The sequence below is a fragment of the Manihot esculenta genome, chromosome 2, assembly GCF_001659605.2.
Source record: "Manihot esculenta cultivar AM560-2 chromosome 2, M.esculenta_v8, whole genome shotgun sequence".
Lineage (NCBI taxonomy): Eukaryota > Viridiplantae > Streptophyta > Magnoliopsida > Malpighiales > Euphorbiaceae > Manihot > Manihot esculenta.
In genome coordinates this window covers 20,047,098-20,065,739 of record NC_035162.2, presented here as the reverse complement: position 1 = coordinate 20,065,739, position 18,642 = coordinate 20,047,098, and the positions used below count along the sequence as shown (strand labels likewise).

At 37.0% G+C, this 18,642-nt stretch overlaps 2 protein-coding genes across 4 annotated transcripts; both read left to right on the top strand.

Moving 5' to 3' along the window:
* Positions 1-3,022: 3,022 nt before the first annotated feature.
* Positions 3,023-6,806, top strand: LOC122723141. The gene is made up of 2 exons (XM_043954413.1): positions 3,023-3,324; positions 3,479-6,806. The coding sequence occupies exon 2, from the start codon at positions 4,158-4,160 to the stop codon at positions 5,415-5,417; it is 1,260 nt and encodes a 419-aa protein (XP_043810348.1). The 5' UTR covers positions 3,023-3,324; positions 3,479-4,157; the 3' UTR covers positions 5,418-6,806.
* Positions 6,807-6,820: 14 nt separating this feature from the next.
* On the top strand, positions 6,821-11,646 carry LOC110609266. 3 transcript variants are annotated; one of them, XM_021748727.2, is made up of 7 exons: positions 6,821-8,125; positions 8,217-8,573; positions 8,898-9,086; positions 9,171-9,398; positions 10,282-10,447; positions 10,534-10,721; positions 10,917-11,646. In XM_021748727.2, exons 1-7 carry the CDS (start codon positions 7,451-7,453, stop codon positions 10,992-10,994), a joined length of 1,881 nt encoding a protein of 626 aa, XP_021604419.1. In that variant the 5' UTR covers positions 6,821-7,450; the 3' UTR covers positions 10,995-11,646. The 3 variants fall into 3 exon arrangements, with proteins under 3 accessions (XP_021604419.1, XP_021604418.1, XP_021604416.1); XM_021748726.2 differs by having other exon boundaries at positions 10,132-10,447; positions 10,534-10,717; XM_021748724.2 differs by having other exon boundaries at positions 10,132-10,447.
* The last annotated feature ends 6,996 nt before the right edge of the window (positions 11,647-18,642 follow it).

Here is an 18,642-nt window from a genome sequence, read left to right as displayed (position 1 = left end):
TGTTTTCGACTCACCGCTGGCTCCCAATAACACACATGGGAAGCTTTTATCATCCAACTTCTTTCTTTTCTGGTTTGGCACGTGAACATGAGCTAAGCATCCAAAAATTCTAAAGTAATCCACGTTAGGTTTAACTTCGCTCCACAATTCCTCCGGTGTTTTCTTTTTCATAATCGACGTTGGACTTTTATTGAGAACATGTGTTGTCCATCTCGCAGCCTCTGGCCAGAATCTCTTTGGTACCTCTTTGTCAAATAGCATACAACGAACCATATTCATAATAGTTCGATTCTTGTGTTTGGCTATCCCATTCTGTTGTAGGGTATAAGCTGCTTTGAGTTGCCTACTTATACCATTATCTTTACAAAAAGTATTGAACTCATTGGAGGTGAACTCTCCTCCTCTGTCAGTGCGTAAATAACATATAGGTACTCCAGACTCCTTTTCAACAGGACTCTTATAATGTTTGAATGTTGTGAATGCCTCAGACTTTTCATTCAGAAAATATATCCACAACTTTCTACTATAATCATCAATGAATGTTAAAATGTACCTTCTATCACTCTTAGAGGATGGTGTGATTGGGTTGCATATATCAGCATGTACGAGTTGCAAATTCTTAGAAGCACGCCATTGACTTTTTTTTTTACAATTGCCTCTTTGTGTTGTTTCCCTACCAAGCAAATAATACATGATTTAGTTGTAGCTTTCAGAGGTGCCACAGCTGTGATTCATCTTCCATCATTGTTTGTAAGCAAGTAGAGTTTTTTGGTATCACATTAGCTGACAATGCAAACATCCTATTCGTCGTCATCCATGTCTCGATAATCAAACCCTTTCTTGGGTGATAAAGCCTACATGCTCCATGCTTTATAAGAATGGCTAATCCTCTTTCTTGAAGTTGGCCTATACTGAGCAAATTATTTTTCAAATTCAACAAATAATAAACATCCATCATCAACTAAGTTGTGCCCTTGATTTCCAGTCGCATGTTTCCTTTCCCCATCACTTCCATTTTTGTATTATTACCCAGCTTCACGAATGTCGGTATGTACCATCAAAATCTGAGAAGTACTGCCTCTTCCCACACATTTGATTGCTGCATTCGGAATCTAAGTTCCACATCTTTTCCCTTTTTGTATTGTTAGTTTCCACAAAAGCCATCAGGAGCATCTCTTCATCCTCATCAACCTCAACATAGTTGGCTTTCTTGTCCCTGCTAGAACATTTGTATTGAAAATGCCCTAGTTGATGGCATTTATAACATTCCACAGTGTCCTTGTTAATTTGTCTCCCTCTGCCTCTCCCTCGGCCTCTAATTGCAGCTCCTCTACCTCTGCTTCCTCTTTCATCATAACTAACCTTTAGTGCTTGCTCCTCTCCACCATTCTTTCTAAACTTTTGCTCATGAACCAATAACGAGCTTTGTAAAGCATCAATTGAGAGACTATCATTGTCCTTTGACTCCTCAATTAAGCATACAATGTAATTGAATTTCTTGGTGAGAGTACGTAGAATCTTCTCAACAATTTCGACATCTGGCATGTCTTCACCACAGTTTCTCATGTCATTGGACACCACCATCACTCTCCCGAAGTAATCATTGATTGTCTCTCCCGGTCTCATCTCCACTAGCTCAGAGTCTCTACGAAGAATTTGAAGTTGAGCACGCTGCACCTGAGCATTCCCTTGATACTTAACCTTCATTGAGTCCCACACTTGTTTGGCTGTTTGCTTTTGCAAAATTGTCTTCAGAATGGTCTTGTCAATGGAACTGAAGAGATAATTCTTGGCCTTCAAATCCTTTAACCTCGTTTCTTCTAAGGTCTTCTTCTGAACTGGTGTCAGTGCTTCTTCGTCAGCTGGTTTTGTGCAACCTTTCTGGATGACACTCCAGTACTCCTTTGATCTAAGGAGATTTTCCATGATCAAACTCCAATGATCATAATCCCCGTTAAACTTGGGAATGCATGCTTGTGCGAAGCTGTTAGTTTCAGTCATTGTCACACGCTCACCTACACTCGCAGTGTTTGAGCACTACAAGCCTCTTTGTGGCTCTGATACCAGATTTGAAAGGCTCTTAATCATACACACAGAGGTCTCAAAAAAAAATCTTTTATTTATTAAGCAACATCATACTTTTATAGCCTTTACATGATAAGATTACTAGTAATAACCGCTTACAACTCGTGGTGTTTATTACAGATTAATTCAAAAGTAACTCTATTTACTTGACTTCTAATTACTAGGAATTTATTAGCAAAACACTAACAATTTTGAAATAGTCAGACCCAATATAGTGAATACAATTAGAAAATGGATGTTAAAAAAGAAAAAAAATATATTTATATATATTAATATGAAAACCTGAAACAATAGATAAAAAAAAAAGGTAAAAATGAAAGTTTGAGTAATTTTAATAAAGAAATTAGAGTTAAATAACATAACTGAAAAAGTATAAAATTTATGTAATTTAGAGCGAAAATTAAAATTATACGTCAAAGTGATAGGAATTGACAGTTTTAATACAGGGTTTATATATATTACAATTATTTTTATTAAAAGTGACCAGTATTATTTGGATTAATCCGCCAATTCACATGATTCACCTGGATAAATTGAACCTGATTCTGATTTGAAAAAATGTATCAAGCCACCACAATTATTTCATGATATTATTATATTGTATATAAAATTTAATAATAAATATATAAAAAATAATAATTAATATGTATAATAATTACAAATGACGTGGAATGCACATTACATAAAAGCTAATACTATATGGAGAGGATATAAAAGTTTTGATATTTCTATCAAATAAAAAAATTAAATTTTATATGTTTAATAAATATATTCGAATAAATTTTAAAAATTTTAGATTTTATTTTATTTTAATAAAAAAATTAAATTTTATATTTTTATTTTAAAAAATAAAAGTTAAAAGTAGTTCTAACTTAATATATAATATTAATTAGCTTTTATTTCGGGACCACCTAAAAGGACATTGTTGGTGAATTATTTATGTTCCCTTCCCTTCCCTTCCCTTGCTTTTATATTCTGTGATATGCATCGATCTTCTAACCTAATAGCTACTTTTTTATCATTGGATACCTGCCTGTGGTTGAGCTTTCTGCACTGGCTGATCCTTTTGCCGTTGCCGTTGCCGTTGCCGTTGCTGTTGCTGTTGCTGTGTGTAAAGAGATGGAAGAGTTCCTGCTTGCTTGCTAGCTACTCATCCCATGCCTGCTGATCATTCTCATCAAAATCACCGCTCCAAAGGACTCTACATGTTGCAGATCTTGGTTTATTCTTCAGATCTAGGTTCATTATTATTATTATTTTTAATTTTATTAGTTATAAGTTAATTTTTAATTATTTTTTATTTACTTGCCCTCCTTTTATTTCTTCTTTTTTTTTTTTATTTTAATTTTAACTCGTTTTTTATGTTTTTTTGGCTTAATTATTTGTGTTCCAGCTCTTGGTTATTCCAGTAACAAAGTGAGAAAATTGAGATTCTCATTGTCATTTCAGTACATTTGCTGGTAAAATTACTTTCTCTCTCCAAATAATTTATCATTTTTGTTTACTTCCATTGATATAGTCTCACTCAATTGATATTTTTGTTGTATTATAGGATGAATTTGGATGTCTTTGCATTTTTTTTTTCTAGGTAATTCATGCAGATATATATTTGCTTTTCTTTATTTTTTTTTTCAAATTTTTCTGTTTGATAATTTAAATTTTAATTAACAATTCTTAATTAAAATTTTTATTTTATATAAATAATATATAATATATATTTTTAATGTGCAATTAATAATACTTTATCATATTTATTATAATACTTATAAAATTTAGAATTTACTAAAAATCTTATTTGAAAAATATACATAATCGAATTAAATTAAAATAATCCCCTTATCCTAAAAGAAATAACCAAAATATTTTATAGTTTTTTATTGATTCTTGTCCTGCACTACTTGTTTTTAGAGGTATTTAAAAAAATCATTTAAATAAAAAATAATTATCCATCTATAATTTATATCTACATTTAACTATAGGAAAGAGGGGAATATTAAGTTTATCAAAAATACCCCTGCCTTTATACAGGGTATAACAGACAGTGGCCGCTACATAGTTCAAAATTTAGAAAAATGGATCATTTTCTGTGTAAATCAATAAATACGGTTAAATTAGATGATTCAGAATTTTCAGAAATTAAAAGAGTAATAAATAAAAATGAGTTAATATTGAAAGATTTTGTAAAAGCTATAAATGAATGGGAAATTCCCAAGATAGATAAAGAACAAATTTATAAAATTCCGAAATTAAATATTTTTAAAACAGATTATGTGATAAAAACTGAGAAAAGAGATTTTCAATTAAGTAAACCTTTTGAGAAGATAACTCTTTTATCAGCAAAAACATTAAATCACCATAGAAGTAAAAAATATAAGTATATTCACATAGGATTAATTCAAGTAGGAATAAAGCCTCTAACAAGAGAAGGACTAAACACTAGCATTTTAGCAGTAGTTAGGGATGCTAGATTTTTAAATTTTCAGGATTCTTTGTTAGGATCTATAGAAACCCTTCTAAGTGAAGGACCGATATCTTTTGAGGTATATCCAGATATGACTATTTCATTAAATGATTTGAATATTCTAGAAAGTATAGTTTTAGAAGTAAAAACTCACAATTGTAGGATGAAACAAGGTCCCATCCCTATAGCATTAATATATAAAATTTATTATAAAGCTATGAATTCAGCCTTTGGAACTAAGTATAAATTACGATCTAAAAAAGGAGAAATAAAGTTTTTACAGACAGATCTAACTAAAACAAATACAGTAATACCTAAAACAATTCAGTGGAAAGATATAACATTGCCAGAAGAATGGATTTTGGAAGGTGTGGTACCAGAACAAGAAAAATTAAAACCAAATACAAATTTAAGTAAAATAGAGCAATTTGAAGATGGTAAAGTATCGTTAAAATTTAACAGAAGTGTAAGTAGTCGGTATACAGAATCATCATCTTCAGTAATAACAGAGGATATAGGAAGGTCATCAAACCTACCGTCAGTAATATATGCCACATATAAAGAAAATGAGTCTAAGCCTATAATCCAAACTTTAGTAAAGCCTAGATTTTCAACATCAGATATTCCAGATAGACACCTTAAAATGAAAGGAATAGATTATAGTTCCTCAGTCCCCCAAGCAGTATATAATCTAGTAGAGAATTATTTAAATCAGCAGGCTGAAATAACACCTTTATCACCATCATCACCATCAACATCTGCTATAACAGAAAATATAAATAATATAAATAGGGAATTACATGTTCTTAGTAAAGAGAATATTGAAAAGAAATTTCTAAAGGAAATAACGAAAACAAAAAATTTAAGTTAAATAAAATTGTTAAAGGAAATAATTTTGAAAAGTTAAAAGAAAAGTATTTTGAATATGTACATAAAGCAGGAAAAATAAAATTTTTTGAATGGTTTTCATTATATAAATCAAAAAGCATAAATCCAATAACGGTAAGAGATAGAATGTAAATGATAAAGTAATTCAGAGTGAGTTTCCACCTAAGACAATAAGTAAAATAATGCATGAAGATAAAGAAATAATTTGTACACCATATAAGATAGCTAAAGAAAATAATACAGATAAAAAAGTAATAGAACAAACCAAACCCTAAAGAAATGGATTGAAGATTTAAACCAAACCCTAAAACCACAAATTAAAAACCAAAGCCCGACAGATCTAAAGAAATGGATTGAAGAATTAAGCCAATCACCAGAAGTAATTAAAGCTCTGCAAAATATGGCGTCTTCTTCGGGAGAATCAGGTATGGCTTCTAAATCTAAAGCGATCGTACCCGTTCATGGTGCGGCTAGTCTGTCTCAAACGGTAGACAGTAAAGACATATCAAATCCGTTGATGGCTGTGGGTTTGCCAAAAATCTAATCTTCTTATGGGTATAACACTGGATTTCATAAATGAATTATAAAAAATATTTTTGAATTTGAAATTGTAATAGAAAATGATTTTAATAATGTAAACCCATGGAAAGTTATTAGAAAATATTATCCTGAGAATTGGTATTTTACACCAAAAGATTTCTCAAAACCTCAGAAATATTATTATATTATTTTAGAAGATACGGATTCCATAAAAATAAAGCATAATTTTGATAAAAATCATAAAAATATAATAGCTTACTCTTCTATATTGGATTAACATTTAAAACCTTAAAAAAACATTGTACTTCATATAATTATTTTGACTATATAGATGCTTGGAAAAATATTTTCAGTATCCAAAATCCTACTCATACTCATTCGTGGTTAATATATTTTGATCAGTCAAAAATTAAAACAACCACCAGATTTCCAAATTGGTTTTTAAAATGGTGGCAGTATAGAGGTATTTCTGAAGAAATTGTTTCACCAGAAGTACTTTAAGTATATCAATATTTTAAAAATAATTATAAACCAACCCAGAATAAAACTTATATACCCCTTTAATGTATTTCTGTATAAACTTTTTTATTCCTTGGGTATGTCAGTGGTTTTTTGATTTTCAATATATGTCATAAAATATGGTGGGGATCATTCAGAAATACCACCACAGAAGTTGTTAAAGAATGGATAATTAAAAAGGCACAGTTCCAGACAGTCTCCTATGCTACTAAATTATCTCTGCAAGAAAACCCTTCATTTGGTGCACAAAAGACCCAATGTCAAGCATTACTTGCAGCAGCTAAAATCCCTGAAGAATACAAGATGATTTGTCTCACCTTACTTCAGGAGAATCAATAAAAAATGAAGAAGTAAAGCAATCGTCCAGTAAGAAGATATCAAGAAAAGTATCCAGTAGAAGGAAAATTAAAAAACAGTCCAGCTCGGAATTGGAGTCGACAGCGTCATCAAGTACGTCATCCTCCCGTAAAAGTCCGACACCTTCATCTTGTGACAGCAATGAAGATGAATGACTGTTATGGAATACTTCCACCGATAAAGATTAAAAGTAAGACCGATAAGATAAAAAAGAAGGGAAAGAAAAAAGAAAAAGAAAAGAAAAAGAAGGAAAAGGAAGAAAAGATAAAGAAAAAAGGAAAGGGAAAGAAAAAGCAGCAGGATACCTCTTCGTCCTCAGAATCAGAATAAAGACAGAAACAGCAAAAGGTGCATAAACAGTAAAAAGAAGAGGTAAAAAATAAAAGCATTCATGAACAGTAAAAGATGCGTGAGGAAACAGTAAACCCGTGAAGAAATAGTTCAAAAATTTTCTTAAAAAGAGAGCCTCTCCCCTTGCGAAGGCATACACTTGTAATCTCTGTCTCTCTTTTCTCTATCTTCACACTTCTGAAGAAAACTACTTTCTCTTTGGCACAAGCATATAGATCCTTGGGGATCAATGAAGAATCTGTTAAAGCAATGCCATTTGAGCAGCTTGCTCTCCTTATCAAGTCAACAGCAACCATTAATACCGCAAAAGCTTTAGTTGACCGTCTGGAGAGTCGCCTCAGACTTTTGTGGGCCGTTAGAGGTTGTCAACCTAGTCTAGCCAACATTGATCACCTCCTTAGGATTGCTGTTGCCCACAATTATACAGGCAATTCTAGCAATAATACCCAGAGAGGAGCCAAAACAACCAAGTCTGTTAAAGAGGAAGCTCAGATGCCAGTAACATTATCAAGATATCCAGTCAGAGTTGTGCTATGTGCATATATGATAATGGGACACCCAGATGCAGTTCTTAATGGACAAGGTGAGTGTGAGGTTACTCTGGTTGAATCTGCAGTTAGATTCATTAGAGAGTTTGAGTTGCTGCTCAAGATTATAATAGATGGCCCTATTAAAACTTCACAAGAGGAAATAGCCTCTGAAATTCCAAGTCAGAAGACCTTCAGATTTCAACTGGAAGCTTGTGATAAAGCATGGTGCTTTTACCTACATCACTTTGTGTCGTGGATGTTAAAGGATGCTAAATTGTTGGAGGAGGATTTGGTGAGAGCTGCATGCCAACTTGAATTCTCTATGATGCAAAGCAAGCTGACCTTAGGAAATGATGGAACTCTTGCTAATGATATGGAGGCTATCAAAAAGCAGGTTGATTCCTGCTTACCTATGACATAAAGCAAACTAGTGAAGAACTTATTTCTGTGTCTAATGTTTTACTCATTATTTTTTGCAATGTTAGGTTTTGGATGAGCAGAAACTTCTAAGGGAAAAAGTGCAGCATCTTAGTGGTAATACTGGACTTAAACGTATGGAATGTGCTCTTACTGAAATACGGTCTAAATTTATTGGAGATGAGGAATCTGAGAGTCCATTGAAGTCATCTTCTGGTCAAATTTCATCCTCACGTCCACCTCATTCATTGGAGGGTTCTCCAGTAATCAATTCTTCTGCCAAAAGGATTATTGATGACCATCAAAGCGTTGATACACTGTTGGTCAGTGAGAATGAATTACTTGTAAATGAAATTGTCCATGAATATCATCGTGGATTAGCTGATACTTTTAATGCTGCCGACAAAGATCAAAACTATGTTCAGGTTTGTATGCCAATTTAAATGGTTTCTTTGTTTGTTCAGAAGTATTTATTGATTTGATTGCTTGCATGTGGAATGGAGGTAGAAATCCTCTTAACTAGTTGCTTGATTTAATTATTCTCTACATCTTCAAAAATCAAAAATTGTCTAATGGTTAGTCATTTTGTCATTTGATAGATTGTAGGATCAAAGTTACATATCCTAAAACGCTTGATTTCCTGTGTTATTTCATTATGCCTGATTGTCTCCCATTATTTAATCAACCAATGATTTGTTAGTGTTGGACACAGTAGAAATTCTCTCACCTTTAACTTCATTGTCCTACAGGAAAAAGTGAGAGAAACAATGGAAAGGGCTTTTTGGGATTGTGTTATGGAATCTGTCAAACAGGACGAGCCTGATTTTAGTTGGATTCTAAAACTCATTAAGGAAGTTAGGGATGAGCTATGTGAGATGTCTCCTCAGTCTTGGAGACAGGAGATTGTTGAAAATATAGATGTTGATATTCTCTCTCAGGTGGTTAATCTGCAGCTCTTGCTTACTTTGCTTATGTACTGAGGCATTAATACTATGTCTTGACAAACTTTCCTTCATTTAAAGGTGCTGAGATCAGGAACTTTAGATATGGATTATCTAGGGAAGATCTTAGAGTTTGCATTAGTAACTTTCGAGAAACTTTCTGCCCCAGCAAATGATGAAGAATTGAAGAGCTCTCACTGTAAATTGCTTGAAGAACTAAGAGAGATTTTTAAAGTTGGAGATAAATCAAATGCCTCAATTTCATTCGTCGTGATTAAGGGTCTGCGTTATGTCCTACAGGAGATTCAGGTGTGTTTCTGGTTGTAAATTCTTTTCCATCTAAACTTCTGAAGCTGCAGTGCTTAGTGATTTAGCCATGGGATGGGACAGGGAAGTTGTTAATTTTCATTATGCAATGCATGGCTGCATTGTCTAGCCTGTGCTGGATTTGCTGAGAAATATTCTTATAAATTCCAAATTTTGAATTATATAGATGATAAAGCTCAATACACAATTTTATATGTATTTCAGTAATCATCTTTGAACTATGTTAAAAATTTTACTCTGTCTCTCTCCCCTTCCCCTTTCTCCCCCTTCCTGTTTGTAATTGGAAGTCTTGTCAATTTTATGCCTTTGATGTCTAGTAGAATCTGCCTCAGATGTTTGATTTACTTGGAAGATAACTATGCCTGCATTTGTTGTTGCATTCTTTCTCAAACTTGAAAGCTTGTATCACATGTTGGGGTTTCCTGTGGTTATTCATAGTTATTCTGACATTTTTTTTCCAATCAATTCATTCGAGACTATCTTTTACAGTCTTGATTCATCACTTTTAGTTTTATGGCAGCATTTTAGTTCTTTTTGTGCTTCTAAATGAGATCAAGTTTTAACCAAACCAAGATGCCTGTATGTTCTAAATAACTTCTTAAAATTCTCAGTGGTGGTCACACACAAACTTGTGTAACACTACCAAGCTGGTTGAAACTGTAGAATATACAAAATATTGAAGGGCTATTGAATTACGGTGATTGCTTGTTTGCAGGCTCTTAAGAGAGAGATCAGTAAAGCTCGTATTAGACTTATAGAACCCCTCATCAAGGGCCATGCTGGTCTGGAATATCTTAAAAATGCTTTTGCCAATCGATATGGACCACCAACTGATGCTTTATCCTCGCTAACAATTGCAAGGCAGTGGCTTTCCTCTGTGCATCCAATTGCAGAGCAAGAGTGGGATGAACACATAGATTCCCTAACTGCTCTGGAAAGTAACATAGAGTCTTCCCAAGTGCTACTTCCAACAACGCTTCGTACTGGAGGATCAATTTCAATGGTGTCAAATATTGGATCTTCAGCTACAGGTTTGATTAGTAGTTGTCGTTTATTTCTTTTAATCATTTTAGAAATACTGGAGTATATTTTATTTGCTGATGTACATAATTTTCAGGTTCTAACCAACCAGAATGCAAGGGAGAAAGGGTGGATAAATTGGTTAGGCTTGAGTTGTTAAAGCTTGTAAGTGGGATAGGAGGACTGACACCAGAAGCTCTACCTGAAACTCTCGAACTTAATATATCAAGGCTGAGAGCTGTCCAGTCACAATTTCAGAAAATCATTGTTATTTCTACAAGGCTGGTGAATTTTTAGACAATTTCAACTTATATTCTTAATACTGGATATCTAAATCACAACCTGAATCTACTTTGGGAGAGTGATCCCCCATCCCATCCACCCTCTGCTATCACCCCACAGAAAAATAAAGAGTTGTCTTGTTGTTGATTCGCAATGTTTTATCAAAACCAATTGTAACTAAATGTTTATGTTTTTCAGCTTGTTGATCCTCCATCAAATTCTTCTGTCTTAGAAGTTAGTGTCCAATGCTCTGGACATGGAAAACATAGCATCTGAGTGCATGAAGCAACTCAATGAACTATTAGACAGAGTTGAAGATGTTGGCATAGCAGAGATTGTTGTTAAAGTTAGTGGGTTGTTAAAAGGCAAAGGCCTCGTGTTTGATGCTGAAAAGCTCCAAGCAAAGGAAAAGCTTATGGAAAACATGTTGGGAAAGAGCTTGCAAGCTGGGGATCCCATATTTGCGCGAGTGTCTCGCAGTATTTATCTAGCTTTGAGAGGGGTTGTTTTGGGAGGAACCGGTCATAAAGGAAGGGAATTGGCAGCCGCAGCTCTTCAGCGAGTAGGAGTAGCGCTTCTTGCAGATATGGTAGTGGAGGCTGCTGAAGTTTTCATTGTGGTGTCAACTGTTTCGTGCATGGTTCACAGGAGTTGGTACGAAAAGCTTCTTAACAATGTGTAATCTGTTTAGGAACTGTTGTAAGAATATTGTGTATAATAGTGTTCGATTACAATTTTGTGTGAAATGTACTGTTGCAGACTATGTGCAGTTGATCCAACACTATCTTAGAACTTGATCCAGCCATACACGAGAATCACAGTTGTAGATTGTGTTTATTTATTTCTTTCTCAGTGACTCTAAAACATTTACCATCAACAGTGCAAATTTATACTGGAATTAATATATGATGGGCACTGCTTATGATTCTGGATCTGTTTGTTCATGATAGTTAATCAAATTTATGATGGTGAACTATCAATTTTTCAATAGTCACTTGTTGATATGTCTTTTATTTTCAGATAAATTATTAGTAGGTGTTTGTATTTTACAAAAATTAATTATAAAACTCTATCTATTTAATTAAAATGTCTATATATTTTATAACAAATATTTTAATTATTATATCAAAAAAATATCAATTTGTTTCCTGTTTTAATATTAAATAATTATAATATTAGTCCATTTAATATTAATGATGTGTTACATATTTCTTATAATTTTAATTATTTATATTATTTATCTCTCTAATGAAAAATAAAATTAATTAATTGATGTTTTATTTGATAGAACATGAAAAAATTTGATTTTATATAATAAAAAAAATTTAATTAGGTGATTATTAAATAGGAATTAAATTAATTTTAATAAAATAATAAGACCTTATAATAATTTATACCTTTATTTGGTAAATTAATTTTATTACCTATACATTGGATTAGGCATTAATATTTCAAAGTTCATTTAACATCATTGGACCTGGCCCAATACAAGTCGATCTGAATTCTAAAGAGAGAAAGGAAAAAAAAAAGTGCTCAATCGAATTTATTATAAATATTAATTTTTAAATTCAAATTAATATTAAATTTAATTATATTTTAATTATATATTATTTAAACTCGTTATAATAGAGTTCGATTGAATTAAATTAAAAAATGTGGAAGTTGTTTTCATCCTTATTTACACTTTCTTTAGCATAACCATTTTTTTTTATCAATGCAAATTGCATTTAGAATGCAACGCAGGTTGTAACCGAGAAAATCAAAGCCCAATCTCTTGAAGTTGCTTACAAGAATGATAGAGAATACGCCCTCCAGTATCAGTATGCCTGGTCCGACCAGGTCTTACAATATCTGTATGCCCGGCCCGGCCAGGTCTTACTACAACTGTCTGCTTGGCCCGGCCAGGTCTTACAACATATGTATGCCTGGCCCAGCCAGGTCTTACTACAACTGTATGTGTAATACCCGGCTAGAATCCGGTACCGGAATTCCTGTAGTCCGGTGGAATGCGGGGTGTCGGAATGTTATACAAAGGGTAGGAGTTATGTGTTACTAAGGGTTATGATGTGTTTAAATGTTTTTAAGGTAAATGGAACTAAGTTATGAGTTGCAATGAACCAAGGCAGAGGAGCCAAGTTCGGCCGCCGAAAGTGCTCAATGTTTGGCTTCCGAAGTTCAGGTTCGGCCCCCGAATGTTGCATGGTTTTGCATGCGATTCGGCAGCCGAAGCTGTGTTGGTCAGCCAGCTTTTGAGCCATCCTTAGTCAGCATTGTGGACAGGTGTTATGTCCAATTTGTTGCCAGAAGTTGGCCACGTCTCCCTTGGTTTATTTGCTGAGTTTGAGCAGCTCATGCAGGAGTTTGCTCGTTTACCAAGTTTTGAAGGTTGTGAAGCAAAAAGTGAGTTTGAGAGAGTTTGAGAGTGTGAGAAGAGGTGATCCGTTTTTCCTTGTTCAGAGTGTGTAGCTTCTTACTACAGGAGGTAAGTGATGCTCTTAAATATGTTTTGATGTGTTCTGAAGGTGTTCGTGGGATTTGTGGAAGGAGATGCATGTTTAGGTTTTTAATGGGAGTTTAGATGATTTATGTATGTATACATGTTGATGTGTTATGTTTGTTTTGTTGTTTGGGGTTATTAGCTAGTTTTGGACCCCTGTGAACGTATACTTGCGTATATGTGTGTTGAATACGTGAAGGATGCATGGTAGAAAGTGTTGAAGGGAAAGAGGAGATGGTTTGCCGTTGAAGCTGAGTTCTGGATGAACTCAGGTTCGGCAGCCGAAAGTTCATTCGGCCGCCGAACCTCCTGCATGGTGACTTAGTTGCCACAGCTTGCCCCCGAGTGTTTTTGCATGTTCGGCTCTGTTTGGGGGATTCGGCCGCCGAAGGTGCCGCCGAAGGTGCTTGAGTTTCGTCTCTGGAGAGGACATTCGGCCGCCGAACCTGCCGCCGAAAGTGTCCTGTCCAGCTTTCTTTTGCATGCTTTGCAGGGATAGTTGAGTGAGTTTAAGGGGATTCTTGGGGAGTGTCAGAGAGTTATTTACGCTTGTTTGGTCCCTCATTTGAGTCCATCTATATAGGTACAGACCAGAGGAACCAGAGAGAGCAGCAGTGAGTACTGCTCCAGAGGTTCAGAGCCTGCAGAGTCAGTCAGTCCAGATAGCCAGAGGTGAGTGGAACTGAACTTATAACTTTTATTGAACCACAAACTGCTTTTAGCATATCTCATGCATCATGTTTATGCCATAGGTTGATTGCATTAGTATTCACGAATATGTTGCATTGCATCGTTATTTGGTGATGTGAGTGAATGCTGAATGATCCAATAGTCTCAGACAGGAAGTCCAGGAGCCTTTGACTACGCCCTGGCAGGTACAGCGAAGTCCAGGAGCCTTTGACTACGCCCTGGCAGGTATATAGTAAAGTCCAGGAGCCTTTGACTACGCCCTGGCAATGGTAAGTACAGAGGTGTTATATACACATATACATATATGATAGGAAGACCAGGTGCTCGATTCTACGCCCTGGCACAGAGTTACTGGGACTATGTGGTGACAGGTTTACTCTTGATGTGGCTTGTCTGTGATATGGTGCATTCCATGAGATCATAGTTTACTGAGATGTTTTACTGTTCTACTCACTGGGCTATAGAGCTCATCCCACTCCCTTAACCCCAGTTTTGCAGGTTCAGGGTACAGTGTACAGGGACAGTCCAGCAGAGTACAGGGAAAGGAAAGAGATCTATAATAGCTTAGAGTGGACATGTAATATTAAAGAGATGTAATAGTTGTTGCTTGACCTAGTGATGTATGTTTTGTACGTTTTGTACATGATCTATATATGTTTTACTGTATGTAAAAAACCAGGCTTAACAGGTATGAATTAACCCATCTAGAGCAAGCTCTAGTCAGGGGTACAGAGTACAGAGTACAGCGTACAGAGTACAGAGTACAGAGATAGTGCATGCACAGGTTAAGCCTTGGTACAGAGAAAAGAGTTTTTATTTTTCACAGAAAATGTATGATCATGTATGAGTTTTTACAGGTACACAGAGAGTATAGCAGGCTTGCTACGGGTTCTGGCGGCCTTAAGCCGACCTGAATCCTAGCGCCGGTGACGGTCCTTTTTGGGGTCGTTACAGATTGGTATCAGAGCCCTAGGTTCACATGATCGGACCTATAGAGACAGTGTTGGGCTCAGACAGGGTAGAAGTGGTCAAGCACAATAGGAAATCATGTCCACTAGGATAGGGTCTTGAGTCCTATCTGCTATGATATGCCATGAGTGTTGTATGTGTATGATTGATATGTGATGTTTATGTGCTAAAGTGGTATGTTATATGTTGTGTTTCCAGAGTAAAGATGCGAGGAACTCGTCGATCAGCTCGATTGACTGGAGTCCCACCAGAGAATGAGAGATCAGCTGCTCGTCCTCCTGCATTGCCAAGGGCAAGGTCTCAGAGATCTAGCAGGGAAGGTACGTCAATAGACCCTAGAAGGTCTGTCGACGAGAGCAGAAGAGGAACAGCTAGGGGAGGAAGATCAGAGGAAAGGAGGGAAGCTATGGAGATTGATCAGTCTAGAGATGACAGCATGGGTATAGGTAGTTTTGAGGAAGGTATGGGAGAGTCGCAGGGAGGTGCTCAGACCTCAGGTTTTGGCTATCCAGAGTATCCGATGGGAGGTATGTCGGAGTACTCGAGTTTTGTGCCATATCCTCCTTATATGCCTTATATGCCTTATCCTTACTATCCACCATATCCTATGTATCCCTCTTCCCCTACCCATCCAAGTGCAGCACACTTAGTGCCAAATGAACCAGTACTACCACCAGAACTAGTAGCCCCTGTTGTTGATAGACATGAACCTAGCTCATCTGGAGGTAAAGTCCAAATGACGGAGTACTTGAAATTGGATGCTCCTAAATACAACACAGGAGATGATCCATTTGATTACCTCAGAGCAGTTAGGATGATAACCAGTGAATTGGGAGCAGATGATAGGAGAGCCATGGAGATGGCAGGTTTCACATTAAAATGCAAGAAAGCCAGAGAATGGTTTAAGAATTATGTGGAGCCTAGAATGGACAGTATGTCATGGGGAGAGTTCGCCAATGAGTTTGCAGGGTGGGCTTTTCCTGACAGTTCAAGCTTTGATGGACCCCGGTGCTTCTCATTCCTTTATTGCTTCGAGAGCCATAGAGAGATTGGGTTTGATCAGTTCTGAGTTAGAGTATCCTCTCTGGGTCAGTGGACCTAGATGTGACCCATCAGTGGCAGTGTCAGTCTGTCGTTTCAGTCCAGTATTCATAGAGGGTAGATGCCTTCCAGCTGACCTTGTGGTTCTAGACTTGACAGATTTTGATGTCATTCTAGGGATGGATTGGCTATCTGCATATGGTGCTACGTTGGACTGTCGAGAGAAGCTAGTGAGTCTCAGAGACCAGGATGGGTCAGAGTGTGTCTTCAGAGGAGACAGGAGAGGTACACCCAGAGGTATGATTTCAGCCCTTCAGGCTCGTCGTTTGCTTAGGAGGGGTTGTCAGGGGTTTCTAGCTCATGTGAGAGAGCTAGACAGTCAGGTGAGGGAACCAGCCACAGTACCAGTAGTCCGAGAGTTTCTCGATGTGTTCCCAGACGATTTGCCAGGACTACCACCTGATAGGGAGATAGGGTTTGAAATCGAATTACTGCCAGGTACCAGACCTATCTCTATTCCTCCCTACAGGATGGCGCCAGCTGAGTTAGCAGAGTTGAAAGAACAGTTGCAGGACTTGGTAGATAAGGGTTTCATCCGCCCTAGTACCTCACCTTGGGGTGCTCCAGTGCTCTTTGTCAGAAAGAAGGATGGATCCCTCAGACTTTGTATCGACTACAGACAGTTGAACAAGGTCACTATCAAGAATAAGTATCCTTTACCTAGGATTGATGATCTATTTGACCAGCTAGCTGGAGCAGGTTGTTTCTCGAAAATAGATCTGAGATCTGGGTATCATCAGTTGAGAGTCAGAGAGGCAGATGTGCCTAAGACAGCTTTCCGGACCAGGTATGGGCATTATGAGTTCTTAGTGATGCCGTTCGGGTTGACTAACGCCCCTGCAGCATTTATGGATCTCATGAACAGGGTATTCAGTGAGTTTCTGGATCACTTTGTCATTGTGTTTATCGATGATATCTTAGTGTATTCCAGAGATGCAGAGGAGCATGCCCAGCATCTGAGGACAGTTTTGCAGACACTGAGAGAGCATGGGTTATATGCCAAGTTCTCGAAGTGTGAGTTTTGGTTACGGAGCATTGCCTTCTTGGGACATGTGGTATCAGCAGAGGGTATTGAGGTAGATCCCAAGAAGATAGAGGCTGTAGCTAACTGGCCCAGACCCATGACAGTGACTGAGATTAAAAGCTTTCTGGGACTGGCAGGGTACTACAGGAGGTTCGTTCAGAACTTCTCAAAGATAGCAGCTCCTATGACCAAATTGACTCAGAAGAACCAGAAGTTTATCTGGTCAGACCAGTGTGAAGAGAGCTTTGAGGAGCTCAAGAGGAGATTGACAACAGCACCAGTGTTAGCTCTGCCTGTCAGTAATGAAGAGTTCACAGTGTTCTGTGATGCATCTCGAGTGGGATTGGGTTGTGTATTGATGCAGAGTGATAGAGTAATAGCTTATGCTTCTAGACAGTTGAAGAAGCACGAGTTGAATTACCCTACCCATGACCTAGAGATGGCAGCAGTTATCTTTGCACTTAAGATGTGGCGGCATTACCTCTACGGGGTTAAATGCGAGATCTTCACTGATCACAAGAGTTTACAATACATCTTAAGTCAGAGAGAGCTGAATTTGCGACAGAGGAGATGGGTAGAATTGCTCAGTGATTATGATTGTAAGATCCAGTATCATCCGGGTAAGGCGAATGTTGTCGCAGACGCCCTAAGTCGGAAGTCACTAGGCAGTTTATCCCATATAGCAGCAGAGCGGAGACCAGTTTTGATGGAGCTTTATCAGCTCTTTGACGAGGGATTACAGCTAGAGTTGTCTGGTACAGGTGCATTGATCGCACAGATGAGAGTGACACCTGTGTTTCTGGAGCAGATAGCGCAGAGACAGCATGAGGACCCTGAGTTGATGAAAATTGCCAGGACTGTTCAGTCAGGCAATAGTGTAGAGTTCAGATTTGACAGCAAAGGGATCCTTCGCTATGGGAGTCGACTTTGTGTACCAGATAGGGGCAGTGTGAAGGAAGACATTATGAGGGAAGCTCATAATGCGAGGTATAGTGTTCACCCAGGAGCCACCAAGATGTATCAGGATCTAAAAAGGGTCTATTGGTGGCCAGCCATGAAGAAAGAAGTGGCGCAATTTGTGACAGCCTGTGAGGTTTGTCAGAGGGTAAAATTAGAGCATCAGAAACCAGCCAAAATGCTTAACCCATTACCGATTCCAGAGTGGAAATGGGAGAACATAGCCATGGATTTTGTAGTGGGTTTACCAGTAACGTCCAACAGGATAGACTCGATATGGGTGATTGTGGACAGACTCACGAAATCTGCTCATTTTCTACCAGTACGGAGTAACTATTCTGTGGATAAGTTGGCACAGGTCTATCTGGATGAGATAGTGAGATTACATGGAGTTCCAGTGTCTATAGTTTCAGACAGAGGACCTCAGTTTACCTCCCGCTTTTGGCGGAGTCTGCAAAGTGCGATGGGCACGAGATTGGATTTTAGTACTGCTTTCCACCCACAGATTGATGGACAGTCAGAAAGGACCATCCAGACCATAGAGGATATGCTTCGCCTTTGTGTGTTAGACTTTGGCGGTTCTTGGAGGCAGCATCTACCTTTGGTGGAGTTTGCCTACAATAACAGTCATCATGCTAGCATTAGGATGGCTCCTTATGAAGCATTATATGGGAGGAAGTGCAGAT

Bases quoted from the DNA above. Each gene is read 5' to 3' on its own strand.
- LOC122723141 (XM_043954413.1), top strand. From the start codon at position 4,158: ATGGATCATTTTCTGTGTAAATCAATAAATACGGTTAAATTAGATGAT.
- LOC110609266 (XM_021748724.2), top strand. From the start codon at position 7,451: ATGCCATTTGAGCAGCTTGCTCTCCTTATCAAGTCAACAGCAACCATT. The intron at 8,574-8,897 runs GTTTGTATGCCA...ATTGTCCTACAG, and splicing joins AAGATCAAAACTATGTTCAG to GAAAAAGTGAGAGAAACAAT. The intron at 9,087-9,170 runs GTGGTTAATCTG...CTTCATTTAAAG, and splicing joins ATGTTGATATTCTCTCTCAG to GTGCTGAGATCAGGAACTTT.